Genomic DNA, 18,756 nt, shown 5'->3' with positions numbered 1-18,756 from the left:
GAGCAGGCCTTGTTGCAAACATCTTCCTGTCGACCTAAACGGACGTCACACAGTGCAAAAACAATACAGCTTGGATGCAATACTACGACACAACAGACAGTGCAATTAATCCCAGCCTTAAGTGACGCCAACACTGTAACTGGTAATGAGCCTGATCATCAGTGGAGCCGCCTGAAAGTTACAGCCTGCTGCTACTGAGTCAGTGTAAGAGGATGTGAACTGATGGATCATCAGCACCATTAAAGCCCTGCACGGAGACTTTACAGTGAATTCTCCTCAGGTTGTTCATGGAGGCTCGAAGGATAATTCTGTTTTGGTCTCATTTTCTCAGCTCCGGTCATCGTTTTTTTGTTTTGTTTTGTTTTTGTTTATTATCAGTAATGCACCAACCAATGTTAATTACTGAGATCTGGGAACACAACATGTTTACAACTCAGTCTGATAAGGAAAACAACTATGAGCGGTGAGATGATAACACAGGTTGTAAACAAGCAAGGCATTTAGCCGATTATCTGAACCGCGGGTCCCAAACTTATTTTGCACCACAGAACATTTTCATATTGACGGATTTAAGGTCTATTATCATGACCAAATTAAAAAATTGACTCTAAGGCAGCGTTCAGGATTATTTTAGTCCTGCATTAAAAACACTGATTAGATTGAGCCTGTCTGTCGCTGCAGAGATGCTTTCAAAGAGGACTCTGGCTCAACTTGTGCTGCTGCAACCCATCATCTGAAAAGAGCTCCAGGTGGATTATTTTGTAACGTGAAGGCCCCGCTTCCGTTTACCTCATGATCTTGAAATCTTTGAAGAGTTGTAAAGTCCTGTCTGTGAATATTATAGACTGTTGTGCAGTGTCTTACCTTTAAATGTTGTTACTGTCTGTACCTTAAACAACCCCCCCTCCATTAATTCAGCTCTCTGCGCTGTTCGACACACGGCTGAATCCCCACTCTGATAGAAAAACACACATCCGGCCTTTCACCTCATCCACCTCGTGTACAGCTCTTTCAAACTCCTCCTCAAACTCTCCATATCTTTTTTTTTTTCTTTTTTTTACGTGTCAACTCGTGGTTGGTTCCAAGAGTTACATGAACACAGCAGGTGAAGACTGATGACCTTGTGTGCTGATGTCAAACTTTAGATCAAAATCAGTTCATTGTTGTATAATCATTATTCAGGTCTTACAGGCAAACCTTACAGTTTCCTCACAGCCCCGCAGCAAATGCCGCAAGGCCTGGTGCTGGTCCAGGGTCCAGGGTCCGGACACATCTGATCTTAGCCACTTTATTCGGAGGTAAAAACAAAAGTCATTGTACTTTAAAGCTGTGAATTCAACTAACGGTAGGCTGTAAATTCAGTAAACTGTGATAGTTTGGGTAATAATAATAAGGTTTTATTGTCTTTTACTCCTTCAAATCATTGCGGTCCACCTAGAGGACTGTTTGTTTCAACACTGGACTGTTCCGGCTCCCTTTAAGTGACGTCTACATGGGCAGATCTCAGTACTTAGCTTGGTGAGTTCAGTGATGATGCTAAAGATACAAACGCTGGCAGAAAATAAGACCCAAGCTATAATAAACTGGAACCATCCTTCAAATACAAAACAAACAGGAGCGTACGTTATATTCTTGGTTGTGATGCCTCTTTGTTTCAGTAAAAGTCAACAAGGAGTTGAGAGGAGCTTGTACACACACACACGCACAACCACGCACGCACACATACACGCACACACAGACACGCCAAAAAAGGAAAATGGCTACCCTAATGCTTGGTCTTAGGCCAAGTTGATCTGTGGATTTTGGAAATTTGGTGTATTTACAGTTTCATGAGTCTGTTTTAGCTCAGCACGAGTTCAAACCTGCTTTGCTGGATAAAATTGGAGGTGTGTCTCATTTCACCTTGTTTTCTTCCTGAGTATTTTCTTCTATCACCACTATCTGTACACCTGACAACTGTCCGCTGGCATCCAGCTGCAGCCCCTGAACCCCTTCAGTCTGCCCCTCCTGCATTTGGCACTGCGTCTCCTCCCCCCCTGTGGCCATCGTCACCTCCATCCCGCTCTGGACAACCATGGCGGTCCCGTCTCTGCCCGACTCCCCGGTCAGCTGCAGCTCCATCACCCCCACCGCCTGTTCCACCGGAGCCGGGTTGATCTCGATGACCGTGTGCTCCTGGCCTGTGTCCACCTCGCTCTGCATCATCTCCTGCTGCACCAGCATGGTGCCGTCCACCACCTGGCCTTCTATGGGCACCACCTCTGCGCCGCCGCTCTGCTGGCTCAGGTGCACCAGCTCTACAGGGCTCACCACCGTGCCTAGCTGGCTGGAGTCCTGCATAGCGGTGGTGCCCACCAGTGTGAGGCCTGAGGACGGGTGCAAGGTGATGGTGTCCGCCTTTCCGTCTCCGGTCACCATGTAGCGGGTGAAGAGCTGCGAGCCAGCGGGAAGCAGGGTGACCGTGTTGGAGGACTGGGCGAGGGAGGCGATGGGCAGGCCGGCCACAGTGAACGGCTGACCCACAGAGGACAGCGAGATGGGCGAGAGAACGGTGAACTGCTGGGGTTGCAGCGTGGCCTGCTGGTTGATGGGGGAGGTCAGGAGGGTGGTGGTGGAGGCGGGCCTCTGGAGACGAGGCCGCTTGGTCGGGCGCTTGGTGGGAGTTTTGTTTTTGGCCGGCTGCGGGCAGGAGAGGAGAGCTCGCACCTGCTGCTGCTTCCTCTGCTCTTCCAGCTGCACCTCCAGGTCTGCACAGAGCAAACAACATGAAAGCTGAGCACAACAGCAACTAAATCAGGAGTATTTCACATTACTTTTCTTCTAATGGTTAGATTTTACCCGCCCTGATGCTGTCATGTGACATCAATATTCATCAGGCGGTGAGTGCTGCTTGAACCAGCAAATGTCAAATCCAATCTCCAGACAGCAACACTGACTCAATTTTCATACTGTGTCCAAGTCCTTTCAGGTCACTCAGTGCCGCATCATCACCACATTTAATGTGCAAGAATTAAGATACTGGAACAAGGTTTTCTTTCAACGCAGCTTCTAATCTACAGGCAGGTGGCACAACCAGAACATATTAGCATTTGTAAACATTTCACTGCAGATATTATACAATAGGAAAACTGATTTCAAAATATCCAATTCACATTTAAGCCAAACCCTGAGGTATAGTTTAATAACCTCCTATTTGGCATTTATAAGCAGTGTACACACCTTTCATAACTGGTCTGTAACACACTATAATATGATAACAGGATATGAATCAATTTTAAGCGTTAATTAAAGGGTTGTTTTTGTCAGTTTCTCCCACTAAGACATATTTTATTTATTTATTTATCATTTATTTTTATAAAATTGTGTTTACATTGTCAATCATTATCTCTTTGCCATTCATTCATTGCTGGGTGTGTGTTGCTCAACACTGGACTGACTGAAAGTAAGGTTCAAAATCTTTCAGTCGATACTTCAGAGCCTTCAGAGAAGTCTGATGAATACTGGCTCTGGTCATCACTGCAAAACTGCAGATTAGCTGCTGCTTTGCTAAACAAATGCTCCTCATTGCCTTCCTGCAACTGCTCCCTGTGTTGTGCTACCTGCTCCAGTGTTGCACACTAAGCCTGAGTGTGGGCCAACAGCCTGTGGTCTCTCTGAGGACCACACAGGACTTAAGCAGGATCTCACCTGCTTTAGCATGGGGGTGGAAAAATGTTGTGAAGACAACCTGTTTCGTAACTGAGGCTCAGGTTACACCAGGTTACAGGTGATTAACTTTTATCATTCTGTAAACTCAGGAAAACACAAAGCGCTCTAAAGAGTTTTCAGTTCATTATTCTTCAATTTAGTCTGTGTCCCAAAGTCACTCACCACTCCCTGTGTAGTCCACTATATAGTGAGTTTGCCATTTTGTTGTGTTGTCCTAATATACAGTGACTATTATTATGCCCTCTATCAGGGGTCGGCAAGTTAGTTTGGCCTTGGACCAATTTTTTCCAATCAATTAGATGGCGAACATAATCAAAGACTAATTTAAGAAATTGATTGATAAACTTAGAATTCACTTTGTTACTGTTTATGTGTGTCACTGTGGCCAACAATCACATATACGTTTGACTGATTTACTACACTTTTATTATTATCACACATCATGTCCACTATTTCAGAGGTCTGTCAAGTAAGCAACAGAGCCTTTATAACTTCCTGTCATAACTTTTCAGAATAAAAACTCAAAAATAGCTTGAAATAAAGCACTGGTGAAAAACAAAACAAAAACACACTTTCTCGTGCTATTGTAGGAAAAATCGCTAAACAGGAAGTGATTCTTCAGGGAACTGTTGCTGCCATGATGGAGATCTATTTTAGCACCAGGAGCTACGAACTGACCACAGTGCAGCCCTCAGTCTGATGCATGAATGTGTTTGTCATTCACTCACAACATGGATAAAAGTATAATTAAAAAAAGAAAATCGGAGCATCAGAGTGATCTTTCATGCCAGATATTATTGTTGACGGGTCAGTTTTGACCCGTGAGCCGCTAGTTTCCGACCACTGCTCTGAAAGACAGAAACAACGCAGAGAAAATGACCAGAGTGGAGTCTGACGGTGTTTCTTCGTGTTTCAGATGAGCTCATTATACATTAATCGACATAAAACTCCCTGGATGGTGAGGAGGAAGCAGTGAATGAGTGAGGGATTTCAAACACACGGTGTTTCATGCAGTTACATGTGAACCATCAGAGGCAGCTAATGACCATATTGCTCCTTCTCTCTGCATGAAGACAGAGTATTTCTGCAGTTGTTATGAATTTTTTATATTGAACCAAAACATCCCAATCATCTTGGTACTTACTTCCATGGTGAAGTTCAAAACAGACACGTCACTTTCAGCTGTTATCTGATGCTTTGTGAAACTTCATATGCTTTGTACAGTACATGAAGCGTGTATGTAGTTCTGTAACTTTAACCATCACCACATAATGAATGATTAACTGAAGGACATTGACACAGTGGGTCAGAAGAAGAGGAAAACACTGATGCCATATGGGATTTGATCTGAAATTAGTGTTCATGTTTTTATAATGAAAACAAAGCAAACAACAAATCCAGTGGGCTAACTGGATGATGATGATGATGATGATGATGATGATGATGATGATGATGATGATGATGGTGATGATCATGATGATCATGATGATGATGATGATAGAGGAGAAAAGCCATCTGCAGTGTGGCAGCACCTGAAACAGAGCCTTGTTTGTGTTCTGTACTCACTGGTGAGAGTGCTGAGGACCTGCTCCTGGCTGGGATCCGTCTGCTGCCTCCTCTTCTCCAGAATCTTCTTGACCGAGTCCAGCAGGCCGAACACTTGGGCGAGGTTACTGAGCACCGCCACCTCTACCAGACAGGAATCTGGGATCAGTGCGGCAATCAATCAAACGGTCACTTTGTCAGTCAGAAAGCAGGAACAAATTCAGCTGTTGCACACAATGAATTGTTACGTATTCACTCATTACTCTGACAGCGACTTTTCTAAAAGAGCTCTGCTGTTGGTTTTTCATCCTTCAGCTTCCACCAGCAGCTGAATTTGTTCTTTCTTTCCATTTGTTAATGCAGCTCTGAACAAGCCCTAAGCCCTGCTTATGCTCTGTAATGATGGTGCAGTTCCCAGCAGCCAGTGTGCATTAGTTTTACTCTGTACCTGTGTCCTGTATGGCAGCCAGATCCCTGAGCTGCTGCACGCTGTGCAGCAGCTCCAGCAACTCAGTGCTGATGTTGGTCACCACCTCACCCAGCAAACCCACGTCAGCAATACCCTTCCAGAAGTTCAGCGTGTCCTCTGTGGACAGACAAAGTCACCGGTGAGCTCTGCATTTATTCACGTGTGACCTCCTCAACAAATGACCACTACTGAAATGAACGATCTGTGCTGGAATGTGTACTCGCTCTCTGACCTGAGATCTCACTGGATTCCTTCTTGTCTGCAGACTCCAGTGAGCCTGAGCTCCAGTCCCCCTTCCCACTCAGAACGTCTGGTCTGTCCTCGCCAACGGCCCCGCCATTACCCAGAACCACCTGAGCTGCAGTCACAGAAGAGAGCACAAGAGGCAGACTGAAACAACAACTCCATCCAGATGCACTAATTCTCCAGCCTCACCCTTCCTGTTGAGGTACCAGCTACCAGGCCAGTTATACATTTGACTGTTAAGTTTGTCTGGGAGGACATTTATCCAGATTACAAGACACAGAGATATAGGACTGATCAACAAGCAGCATTTGAATTTTGCATGTTGAAGGTCTGAGGAGAGAAAAGCTATTCACTCCTCAGCGAGTTCAAGTGATGGACAAAGTGTGGGATTATTTGGTTTCTATACAAGTCACAGGTTTTTGATCCTTTACACCTGATGACAGCCTGGAGGGTCAGTAGTCCTAACAGTAACAGTTTAGAGCTAAAGAGCTTAGAGCTCAGGTTATTTATGTAACCAATAAAAAATTAATAAGAATCATGCATATAAAGTTTTCAAATGTATTCGATATTTGTGTGAATCTGAAGCTTATCGTCAGGTGGTTCTTAGCCTGTGTCATCCACCGTGATCGTGGTCAGTGCAACTCATCAGTTATCGTCACTTACATCGACGCAGTTACAGTGGTATGAAAAAGTTTAGGCACCCCTTTGAGGCTGCATAATAATTTACTCTGTCTTCACAGAAAATGATCACATTGGCATGCCATTCATTTTCTAATAAAAGCTGAGTACTGGGGTATTTTCCAGACAAAGATTTTTAGTGTAGCAATATTAAGTTGTATGAAATTAAATCAGATGTGAAAAATAGGCTGTGCAAAAATTTGGGCACCCTTGTCATTGTGTTGATTTGAACACCTGTAACTACTTAGTTTTTTTAGTTTTTAGTTTTTTAGATTGGTTTGGTGAGATCATTAAGCCTTGAACTTCATAGCCAGGTGCATCAAATCATGAGAAAAGGTATTTAAGGTGGCCAATTGCAAGTTGTTCTTCTCTTTGACTCTCCTCTGAAGAGTGGCAACATGGGGGCCTCAAAACAACTCTCAAATGACCTGAAAACAAAGATTGTTCAACATTATGGTTTTGGGGGAAGGCTACAAAAAGCTATCTCAGAGATTTCAGCTGTCAGTTTCCACTGTGAGGAACATAGTGAGGAAATGGAAGACCACAGGCACGGTTCTTGTTAAGGCCAGAAGTGGCAGGCCAAGAAAAATATCGGAGAGGCAAAGGCGAAGGATGGTGAGAATGGTCAAAGACAACCCACAGACCACCTCCAAAGACCTACAACATCATCTTGCTGCAGATGGTGTCACTGTGCATCGTTCAACAATTCAGCGCACTTTGCACAGGGAGAAGCTGTTTGGGAGAGTGATGCGGAAGAAGCCTTTTCTGCACACACGCCACATACAGAGTCGCTTGAGGTATGCAAAGGCACATTTGAACAAGCCAGCTTCATTTTGTAATAAGGTCCTGTGGACTGATGAAACAAAGATTGAGTTATTTGGTCATAACAAGGGGCGTTATGCATGGCGGCGAAAGAACACAGCATTCCAAGAAAAACACTTGCTACCCACAGTAAAATTTGGTGGAGGTTGCATCATGCTGTGGGGCTGTGTGGTCAGTGCCGGTACTGGGAATCTTGTTAAAGTTGAGGGTCGCATGGATTCCACTCAATATCAGCAGATTCTTGAGAATAATGTTCAAGAGTCAGTCACAAAGTTGAAGTTACGCCGGGGCTGGATATTTCAACAAGACAACGACCCAAAACACTGCTCAAAATCGACTCAGGCATTCATGCAGAGGAACAAGTACAATGTTCTGGAATGGCCATCCCAGTCCCCAGACCTGAATATCATTGAAAATCTGTGGGATGATTTGAAGCGCGCTGTCCATGCTCAGCAACCACCAAACCTAAGTGAACTGGAGATGTTTTGTAAGGAGGAATGGTCCAAAATACCTTCATCCAGAATCCAGACACTCATTAGAGGCTATAGGAAGCCTCTAGAGGCTGTTATTTTTGCAAAAGGAGGCTCGACTAAATATTGATGTGATTTTTCTGTTGGAGTGCCCAAATTTATGCACCTGTCTAATTTTGTTTTGATGCATATTGAACATTTTCTGTTAATCCAATAAACCTCATTTCACTACTGAAATAATGCTGTGTCCATCAGTTATTTGACTGATCAAAATGAAACTGCTGATCCAAGCACCCAATGATTTATAAATGAAAATAATGGAAATTGTCAGGGGTGCCTAAACTTTTTCATACCACTGTAGATAGTTTTTACAATATGGTGAACTGGGGCTGAGGCTACTCTTAAAAAGAGAGTAATGATGCAGTGCAATATCCGTGTCAAATTACTATGATGACTCTTTTCCTGCAGCCGCTATAAAAAAGGAACATGTTTAAAGTAGAGTTATAAAGTCAGGTAAAATGAGTGGTAAAGAGCCAAAATAAACTTTGTATTTCTCATTATTTTTTCTTTTCATCAGGAAGAATCACAAAATAATTGATGATTTAGGACAAATGATGGTTTGTTGTAGCATAAATCTGCTATAAATAAACGTTTCTTATACGATGTATAACAGATTGTTGGAGCAAAATCAGAATCACAAAAATCTAAACAATGCACAATCCTAGTGATACATGTCAGATTTTTCATTCGCTGACACTGTCATGACCACGGCATGTTCTCACCTTGAGAGGAGGTGGGCGTGGTGAGTCTGCTGCCATCTGGAGGGAACCGTGTGTTGTTGATGAGAAGGTCAAACTTGGTGCTGCGACACGTGTTGGTACACAGCGTGCTGTGCTGGTAGAAGTCAAGCTGACCTGAGTCCATCATTTTTCTGGAGAGCAGAAATTAAGAATGGTAACAATCAGCAATAAAATACAAGAAGAAAAAGAAAAGTAGGATCATATTGATTTTTATATTTACAAGGTGTTTTCAGTATAGATATTTAAAAGTATGACTTCTTTTGTCCTCGCCAGAAACAAAAACTGACACAGGTTTACATAATTTATTACAATCAGAGGTGTCTCTCATCGATTTAATGTACATGCACTATCTGTCCGTGAACGGCTGATTCACGCAGGACTTTGCCCACACAAACAGCCGGGGTGGTTAGAATATAATCTGAGCAGGTTAAAAAAAAAAAAGCCCATACAGCACACGCATCCGACAATGTGCAACAGCAGAATACAATATTTGTGTTAAAAGCTGCTCAGTAAAAGATTTTTCTCAAATATTTTTGTAAATACGGTAAACCTCAAGACGGCAACAGAAAAGGGAGCTCTGCCTACAGACAGGAACGGGTTTCTGGTGTCAGGTCGATGGCGTCTGGAATCGACGGTGGCCACGAGGTACAAAACAACTTTTCACAACAAAACAGAAAACGAGACATTTCACATAATGTAACAGGCAGGGACAACAATTCCTGCTAGTGATTGGATGGAACTCACGTCATTTCAGATTATACGGAGGTAAACCCCATCGACACACTGACTGCACGCTGATGTATGAGGATGCTAATGGGACCATTTTTAAACTGAGTTTGAAAGGATGGAGTAAGATCATGAGGGGGCATTTCCGTGAAGGACGTTCATATAACATCACTCTGGATAATTCGTTATCCAGAGAGAGGCAGGACTGATGAGTGTGAGCAGCCAGCTGTTTGGATACAGACCTATGTCCCTGACTCTAGGACTCTAAGGAAAAAGGAACACAGTAATGTAAATGCTCAGTTTACTGAATTCATGCAGACATGCACGCATCGTAGATTTAATATTCATTCATTCATTCATGAGACATATTGTTTATCCTTTCAGGGTTGCAGGGGCTGCAGCCAATCCCAGCTGACACTGAGTGAGGGCTGGGTACACACAGATCGCCAGTCTATCACAGGACCGACATGCTGTATAGAGACAAACAACCAGTCACGCTCACATTCACACCTACACACAATTTAGAGTCATTAACATTATTATGTAGAATGTGTTTAGACTGTAGGAGGAAAACCCACGCATAGCTTTATTAGACACACATACAGCAGTCTCTCATTTTAATTCTGCCTCTCTGCCCCAGAGTCAGCAACATCACCCTGTAGCATCATTACTGCGGCACAACACCGGGAGCAGCTGATGATGGATGCCAAGAACCAGCAGTCTGAGTTGTGTTTATATGCAGACAGAAAGAACTTGTGCTTTATTTACATGTCAGAGTCACGAGAAAGCACGAATAATGACTGTGGTGTAGACAGAATTTCACAAAGTTTCACAAATTCAACATGTCAGAAAATTGGCTCCGTTTTCAAAGGGAGTCTGGGCGACAAAAGGAGGAGCCTATATGAATTATATGATGCTGGTGTCTCAGGCTACTTCTCTCAGACGACTAACTTTTTTTATTATAGAGTGAGACATGTGTGGGACTATTTGGCTTTGTCGGGGGTATGCACTCTATTGAAAGCCATTCTAGTTGAATTATTTAAATATGAAGTTTTAGAGGGGAATCAGAAAATGGTCTTGAGAAAGACTGCAGGCAGTGGTGATAACTAATCGTAATGTGCGGTGCAAACAACCAAAATATTGAAACGCAGCTTTTGCTTCACTCATCCAAACATGAGGACCCTCACCTCAGCATGACTCCACCCATCCTGATGGCTCTCTTCCAGTCCTTCAGAGTGGCTTTTCCAGAGATGTGAACAAACTGTTTGGGGCTGATCAGCTGGTCTTCATACTGGTGGAGAGAGTGGTGGTGGTTAAATGACCATACTGAGCTTATTCAATACAGTGTAGATGATAAAACGCCACAAAAGAAAAATGATATACTGTATCTATACTGCTGCCTGAAAACGTTTTCTACATAATAAAGTTAACAGTTGGGATAGAGAAATAATCTTTCGTACCATTTTGTATCAACAGGAAATAACAAGAAAACTTTAACAAAGTGAGTGAGGAAAGTTTTTCAATCATTTTCAATGTTTTTTTCGTTGTTTTTTTTTCCCCCTCTAGTTGATTTTGGAGTGATGTTAGATGGCGCTGGTGTTCATCCCTCCAGTATCGATAATGTCAAGACACAATGGAGTTGCTCTGGTGTGGTGACCAACACCTTACTAAGACACACTTGTTCTTTTCTTTGATTTGTCATCTGTCTGTACATTCCCACACACATATAAAGGGACGTTAAAGAACAAGAAAAAAGGGAAATACACTGTGGGTGGATGGGGGCTTTCCTATAAGGGTTTAGGGGCAACCCCAAAGCAGGACAAACATCAGACACAATAAATTAAAATCTCCACTTACAAAAAAAAAACAAAACATTAACGTCACAGAAACGATAGCAGTAATCTAAAAATGTAGCGATAAAAACACTGTCGACTCAGCGTGCCTGATCCTGCTGGCCTGTTCACCAGCTCCTGAGTGGTGGCACATGCCTGGGGGCAGTGAAGTTATTATTATCATTATCAGGAGTCAGGAGTTGTGGCAGACAGCATCAGCTTTAGCTTTTTTTTTCTCTTTTTTTTTTTTAATCCTTTCTGACTCTCTCATGTTTCTTTTATTTCTTTTTGTTCTCCTGTGTTTCCACTTCACTCGCCAACACCTTTTCTCCCTTCCTCTCTCTCCCATACACCTTATAATGTGGGACACAGGCAAGCACAGACACGTGCACTTACACACACACGCACGCACACACACCATATCAACACAGCACCTGAAAACGAGTATCACTTTGCTTTCTTGTTTCCTGGCTACACTCTTCTTAATGGCCCTGTCCTATATTCATTGTTTGTTTTTCTTGTGTTGTCCAGTCAATGCTTTGCCTTGTGTTGCAGAAAAACAAAGCTGTGCATCCCGTTTGCTGTGGACTGACGGATTGATTTAGTTCATACTTTGTTTCACAGCCTAATGCACTGTATTTGTTTAGTTTTTTGTTTTTTTTGCAATGCTGACAACAGCCTAACTTCTCCTGTGTCACTTGTTTGTATTTCCTTTGAGCCAACATTTTATTTTGGTCAGAACATCTGTTGTACTTTGATGCTCATTGCTGGATCAGCTAGAGCAGCTATGATAGATAATAGTGAGCGTCTGTTCGATGTGACTCATAACACAATGTCTGAAAAAGAAACGGCAAAAAAAAAAAAAAACAACTAAAATATTCATCATATTTCATTATTCATGACAGACTCAAGCCAGGCAGCCACTGCACATGCCCACCTATAGTTGTAGTTGTGAGACAAGTGAGACAAAATAAACAGGTGGTCCAATGCAGTTATTATTGGACACATGTCAGCAGTACATGTTTATTTTATTTATAAGTGACTGACTATTCAGTGGCCTCATTAACGTTTAGCTATGTACAGTAATGTTTGTTAACAGCCATTTGTAAATCTTTTGTGTTACATTTTGTGTTTTTTGTGCTTTAATAAAACAGTTTATGTCTCCTGTGACATGTTGTCACCCAAAATATATTTGCAGGTGGGCGAGCTTTCGAAGACCAAATGTGAAACCCTGGCGTAGTTGCTGTTTTGCTTCAATGTGGACCTAAAAACCATAATGAATACCAACCTTAACACATTTCACATTGATTCCCGGGCACACAAATTTCTTCACTAGCAACACAGCTTTACTGTCACCACAGGTTATGGGAAAACCAATTTCTACGTCATCTCCCTCAGTTTGTTCTAAAAGAAAGAAAAGATACACAACACTTAAACATAAGCAGACTAGAGGATTTTTGTCATGTAATCTGCAAAAAGTATGAATCGTGAATCTTTCAAGATGCCCAAACATCCTTCTGATAATCTCTTACCTGAATGTGCTTCAACAGCCATGACAGCTGCATCTGTTTCAGCAGATTCATCTCTGAAAAGAAAACACTTATCATTTTCACTTTCTTGCAGGTCATAGAGGAAGCTGTCTAGCTTCGGAGAGGATGCTATCTATGTTGTATCTGCAGTAAGTATCTACATGATCAGCCTCTATTAAAAACCCAATAATGACTAATCATCTGGCATTACTGTAGCTGTTTGCTATGTTAAATTGTTAAGAAATGAACTCATCTGTAATTTCAGTCCACATCCTTGCAAAACCCACAGACTTTATCAGGTTACACTTAGCTTCAGTACATACCCTGTGGTGATTGGTTGGAGTTGGAGGATGACCTGTGTCTTATTAGGGTCATCAGGGTCACCCTCTTCTTCAGCCTTTACCATTACCACCTCTCCCATGGACACAGTGACCTCACCTGTGGTCGCCATCACACTCAGTCACACTCAGAGGGGGCCTGCCTTCACAGAACAGCTATCCAGGAGTTTGTTCATCTGAGGGAGGAGGAAGAGAAAAATAACAAAAAATAGAAGATGATATCAAGCCTGTGTTTTTTTAGGTTATCATCTGATGAGGAAGCAGAAGCAAATTCAAAACAATGTTTTGCTTTGTTTTTGACATAAAGTCCTCTTTAAGTCAAAGTTACTTTCAAAATTAAATACGAGACCAATAGATCTCCAAATCTTGGTTTAAAGGCCTGACTTTAGAATAGCTGAACTTAAGCTAGCTAACGTTGGGGAGCTAACTAACGTAACTTTTCACTGTGCATGTAAACATATTGTAAGCAAACTGCAGTTAGACCAGTTGAAAAAAAAATACTATTTGCACTATGATTTGCTAGCTATCTAAATATATTTTGTTCTCTCTACCACGAACAAAAAGATTAACCAAACTTCATTCAGAAATTTGTCATTTTTACGCGAATGTTCTCTTGCTGAGAATCAGAACCAACACCCACTCGTACAAGACTCGTAGGTTAAAATTTACAAATTCAACAATTTCAATTTAGCATACCATGACATTATATTCACCAATTTAAAATAAAAAATGGCACATTTCAGGAATGCTTCGACTGACCCAAAATTGATTTTTTTTCTGTAAACTAATGCTTAATATGAACTAGCTAAATATAAAACCACATTTTCAAAGTAACGGTTTCGTGATGTGCACAGGAGGAGTTATTTGTCACATGACCACAATGACTCGTAAACTGACAGACGGCGTGTCCGTCGGGTTATCTGTGCATTACTGGCTGTGTGCCCCCGCTTGTCAAAAGTGTCAATTTCTGAGCCAAATGTAACGGCAGTGTGGTGGGTTTCCCCGCGCAGTGGGGAATTGAAACCGCAGTATTTGGGTGATTTGTGGGGCTGGCATCTGGTATGGGGTTAGTAAACCACTCACGGGTACACTAGTGCTAAATTCATCCGTTCTGATGCAGATAAAAGACTTCTTTTTCCAAAGTTGGGTGCGTTGTGACGGCCGCAGCGGGCAGCTGACTGCTTTTCGCTGTCGGGATCCACACAGCTCGGCTCGGCGGTAGCCATTATGGCTAACGCAAGGGCGTAACTTGATGTGTGGGAACTGGACAAAATTGTGAACTATACTGTCCGAGACGGGTAAAGCTTTGCATTTACAGTGTGACGGTTACGTGCCGCTTGTCTATGAACCGTACGTCCCTTCGTAACTGTGCATTTTAACTCTCCGCTCCCCCTCAAAATGACGTCTCCCTGTGCGGCGGCACGTACAGCAAACAACGGCACGGCGACGGCGTTGCCCCTCCATTCTGTACGAGCCTGGCTGGCTGAACCCCCTCCGCAATATACCCGAAACCCCCGGCTAAAACAACCGTTTGTGTCGTTAGAGCGGCTGGTATTTCACCGCCAAGTATATTTAAAACCACGCAGGCAGAAATAGGATTGTCCTTACCGTTTTATGAAGAGAAACACATCCCTAGATTGTGGAGAGCTGCGGCACATGCGCACTTCGCTGATATAGCTTGACTTCCTGCTGAACTGCGCTCGCCTTATTTTCACGCTCTTGTAAACCCGGACAAAATTCAACTGCGACCACAGTTACTTCATCAGCTGCACATGAGGGTGGAGAGTGTTTCACATCTGGGGACGCCTTCTGTTATTATACACTTTATGAAGTTACATCTGCTGGATTGAACATGTGTTTGATATTCTGTTCAGTGGTTTCATTTGTGAAACACGGGCATTGTATGATATTTGAATATGTTCTGGGCGCTGACGCGTAAAGCAAAAATCAGTCTCAATGTCAAGGCTGACCCTCATCCTAAAGCGAAGTCTAACTTTGAGGTTGCTGCAACATGATTATTGATTTTGAGGTTCAATTCTCTAGACTGAGTGGTGACATCGCTTCCTCGGTTGTATTGACTGATATTGATGAAGACGCTGATCGTATGATAACACAGTAGGACATAGCGGGTTAACCCACTTATAATATTCTATCTCGCTTTCTTTGACTTTCAACATTAGCAGACGGGGCGCCAGGACAGACGATCACTAGCAGCCCCTAGTTAAAAAATTGTGCTTCCGAAATCTCTTGATGGCGATTCCGCAAGAAGAGTGGAAATCTCCACTCCGCCTGTGCCAAACATAGCAGAAGCCCTTTTTAACGTTGCACTTGAACATCTCATTATATAGGCACAGGCGGCATGTTCCTCACTCAGAGGTGCACGACCCGCAGAATGACTTGTGTGCAGAAGTATGTTATGGTGTACTGTATAAATACAATGTATACGGACAGAAGTTATTTAAAACATTTACGTATTAGTAATTATTAACGACATTTGAGAACAGCTGAATATGTGGGTTTTGACCGCCGAAGAGCATGATGGGTAGGAAAAGGCGGGGCAACAGCATTTTATTGGCTCTAAGTAGTTGATGTGTGCGCTACCATCTAGTGCTGCGTTCATGTAATGTGGGTAAAACAATAGATTTCTGTACACATGGCTGCTCTGAAATTTTAGAGGTTAATATAACGTGTAAACCTTCTTCACCTTGCCAGGATATAAATGTGTATAAATTAATACTACTTAATTTTATATTTATTGTCAAATTTAAAGATCTCTTGTCTACAAAATATCAGAAGTAGCCCTCAATGGTGACCATATGTAATCTGTGTGTAGTTATTAAATTAGTAGTAGTCATTATTAGTTATTAAAATCATTTTTCCAAATTCCCAAACATAAAACACATTTAATCTCTATGCCAGACTAGAGTTGCCATGAAATACCAACTTCATACAAAAATATAAAAATCTGAACCAATGTAACTCTTTCTTTGGGTGTAAAGTGGTATGATCACCATTCAAAAAATCCCAAACAAAATAACCAATCTAGGTCATGATTGTCCCCCCTCTCTTTGCCAGAAGAGGCCGCCAAATCTATGCTTAAAAAAAAAAACAAACAAACCAAGCCAAACAGTATTCATTGGACATCTATTTATTTATTTTTTAACCAATCAATAAAATCACATCAAATAAGCGAATTCATTCTACATAATATATAAAATAAATAACATTTATTCAATAAAGCTGTGAAATGTGACTGTGGGGCTCAGAAGCTGTACAGTTTTGTGCTATGTACCATTCTGCAGGCCTGACAGCTGCTGATGTTTCCTGGTACAGAAGCCCTGTCAGTGGGCTGGTTTATCATTCCAGTGGATGACGTACAATTATTAAAGGCACAGTTCAACATTTTGGGGAATTTAGCATATTCACAGTATGTCAGAATGAGATAAGAGTGTCCATAGTGGTGTCAATCTTCTCATCTCGTTCTTGGAAAGAAAGGGAATACGCACATTTCCAGAAATGTTGAGCTACTACTTTTTATTTCAGTAAGAGAGAGGCTGGATGTGGACTGAAGATTGGTCATTATCATCATCATCATTACTCACAATGCTCACTGTTATGTACAGTCTGTAAGATTACAAATGGAGCTGTAAATGTGTTCTAGATTTTTATCTGCTTATCACTGGTGGATACACAGGCGTCTGCTACTGGCTGATGAGAAACAAGCACATTTAATGAATCCTTTAAGTTTAACCCGTGCTTTCAACACTCTGAGGTTGCCATTTTCACACTGTTCAGTGCAGTGCTCAGGAATGGTACTCACGCTCGTTGGAGAACAGTTTGCTAACAGCAGAGATTTAACATACACATTCAGAGAATAGCATACAAGTTAACCCTGTTTACATGAGACAAAATTGAGGAAGGTAGTTGTAGTATTAAACACAGTCAGACTGGCTGTCAAATGGTGATTTTGGATGGACGTTTAGCTAGATTTCAAGGCATAGCACCCCTGTGATGAAGTCCTCACCTTCACCATGAATATGAAATGTTAGCATCTGATTGTCCAACAAACAAAAAACATACAGCGTATATTATACACTGGAACTAATCCTGGCTATAACATGTGGTGGTTAACCATGAAGAACACAGTTGATTCTGTACAGAAAAGTAAAAAATAAAGGGATGGTGCTAATGTTTTAGAATACATTCCTTACTAAATACTAAGCTGCAACCACATACTGTACAGTATATTTATTTGATCCAGCATTTATCAACACAAAGAAAAAGCAATGTAAGCTTGATCACGTGAATGCAAAGTAAAAACTGCAGAATGCATAAGCTCTTGCTGTTTACAGTGTGTATGTGAGCAGGTTCTTTTTAATGAGATGCTGGTGAAAGGTGAGTGAACGGTGCGAGGAGAGTTCCCAGGCTAAGTGTACTGCAGTCTATTGTACCCTTCAGGCTTGTAAACAACAGATTAATGGGGTCTGCAGTCAAAAGACTCTGGGGAATTGAAAGCATACATGATCCTCCGTGTTAAAGGTAGTTACTGCCATCATGTGCGGTGTAAGTCATGTGCGCAGACGTGCATTCATCCTAAATACATCTCACTGCTAAGAACAGCAAGCTGACCAGCACAGGCTTCATTACAGCCGGTATTAAGTCACTAATTCCAAAATATTCTCACCCATGTAAAAACTACAGCTTTGTCAATGGTATGTCAACATTACTCAGTTAAGAAAAGAATTCCGGCAATTTAAGCAACAGCTTTACACTGGAGATTTGTATTTAGGCAGATGGAAGTCCTACCCTTCAGGGTCAGCTGATGCACTGTAAGAGGTCACTTCTGTCAGATTTCTGTGATTAAGAACAAGCACTTTGATAACTTTAAAGGAACAGTTCTGCGTTTTGGGAAATACACCCATCAGCTTTCTTTCTGAGGGTCTGAGGGTTAGCTGTTCAGATAGAGACCAGTCTGTGCGTTAAGTACAGAGCTGGAGCCAGGAGGCGACTAGCCTAGCTTAGCATGAAGACTGGAAGCAGGGGGAAGCAGCAAGCCTGACTCGGTAGAAAGTGAAATAATGCGCCTACCAACACTTCTAAGGCTCATTAAGTAACTCACTGTATCTCATTTCTTTAATTTGTATCCAAACCAAACTATAAAAAGAATTTAATGTTTTACTTTTGTCACTTTTACAAGCATCTCTGACTAGCACGGGATGCCAGATGTAGTTGGGGAGCACAGGACTTAATGTCTTTATAGGCCCAGTTTTACCACACGTTGCAATCACACTCAGAAGTAACTAACAAGACACCAGTGCGTTATAGCAGGTGGCTGGAGAGAGCCAGGCGAGCTGTTTACCCCTGCTTAAGGCTAAGCTAGGCTAACTACCTCCTGGCTCTAGTGTCCTACTTAACGCACAGTCATTACACAAACATCAACTTTCTCATCTGACTCTTAGACAGAAACTGAATGAGCTTATTTCATAAAATGGTGAGCCATTCTTTTCAGGCCCTGCCAAGCAGGCCAAAAGGAAGAAATGTCATGTGACAAAGTTCCCTTGCCAAAACCAGCTGACTGCTGAGTTAGCTTTTG

At 42.1% G+C, this 18,756-nt stretch overlaps 1 protein-coding gene and 1 non-coding gene across 4 annotated transcripts; both read right to left on the bottom strand.

The window, feature by feature from the left end:
• Positions 1-1,005: 1,005 nt before the first annotated feature.
• On the bottom strand, positions 1,006-14,896 carry gmeb1 (glucocorticoid modulatory element binding protein 1). 3 transcript variants are annotated; one of them, XM_071501274.1, is made up of 10 exons: positions 14,772-14,896; positions 13,149-13,339; positions 12,829-12,881; positions 12,585-12,700; positions 10,652-10,755; positions 8,721-8,869; positions 5,955-6,080; positions 5,702-5,839; positions 5,275-5,412; positions 1,006-2,747 (listed from the first exon to the last, which is right to left on the bottom strand). In XM_071501274.1, the coding sequence occupies exons 2-10, from the start codon at positions 13,274-13,276 to the stop codon at positions 1,894-1,896; spliced, it is 1,806 nt and encodes a 601-aa protein (XP_071357375.1). In that variant the 5' UTR covers positions 13,277-13,339; positions 14,772-14,896; the 3' UTR covers positions 1,006-1,893. The 3 variants fall into 3 exon arrangements, with proteins under 3 accessions (XP_071357375.1, XP_071357377.1, XP_071357376.1); XM_071501276.1 differs by having other exon boundaries at positions 5,275-5,397; XM_071501275.1 differs by lacking the exon at positions 14,772-14,896 and adding an exon at positions 14,247-14,352.
• Positions 14,897-15,347: 451 nt separating this feature from the next.
• On the bottom strand, positions 15,348-15,481 carry LOC139634700 (U11 spliceosomal RNA). The gene has a single exon (XR_011694037.1). It is a non-coding gene; the product is annotated as a U11 spliceosomal RNA (small nuclear RNA).
• Between the last annotated feature and the right edge of the window lie 3,275 nt (positions 15,482-18,756).

Source organism: Trachinotus anak, unplaced genomic scaffold, assembly GCF_046630095.1.
Source record: "Trachinotus anak isolate AG129_WGS33_773 ecotype Australia unplaced genomic scaffold, CSIRO_AGI_Tana_v1 ptg000016l, whole genome shotgun sequence".
NCBI lineage: Eukaryota > Metazoa > Chordata > Actinopteri > Carangiformes > Carangidae > Trachinotus > Trachinotus anak.
Note: the sequence above shows the minus strand (reverse complement) of the source record. Positions and strands in the feature narration are given on the sequence as shown.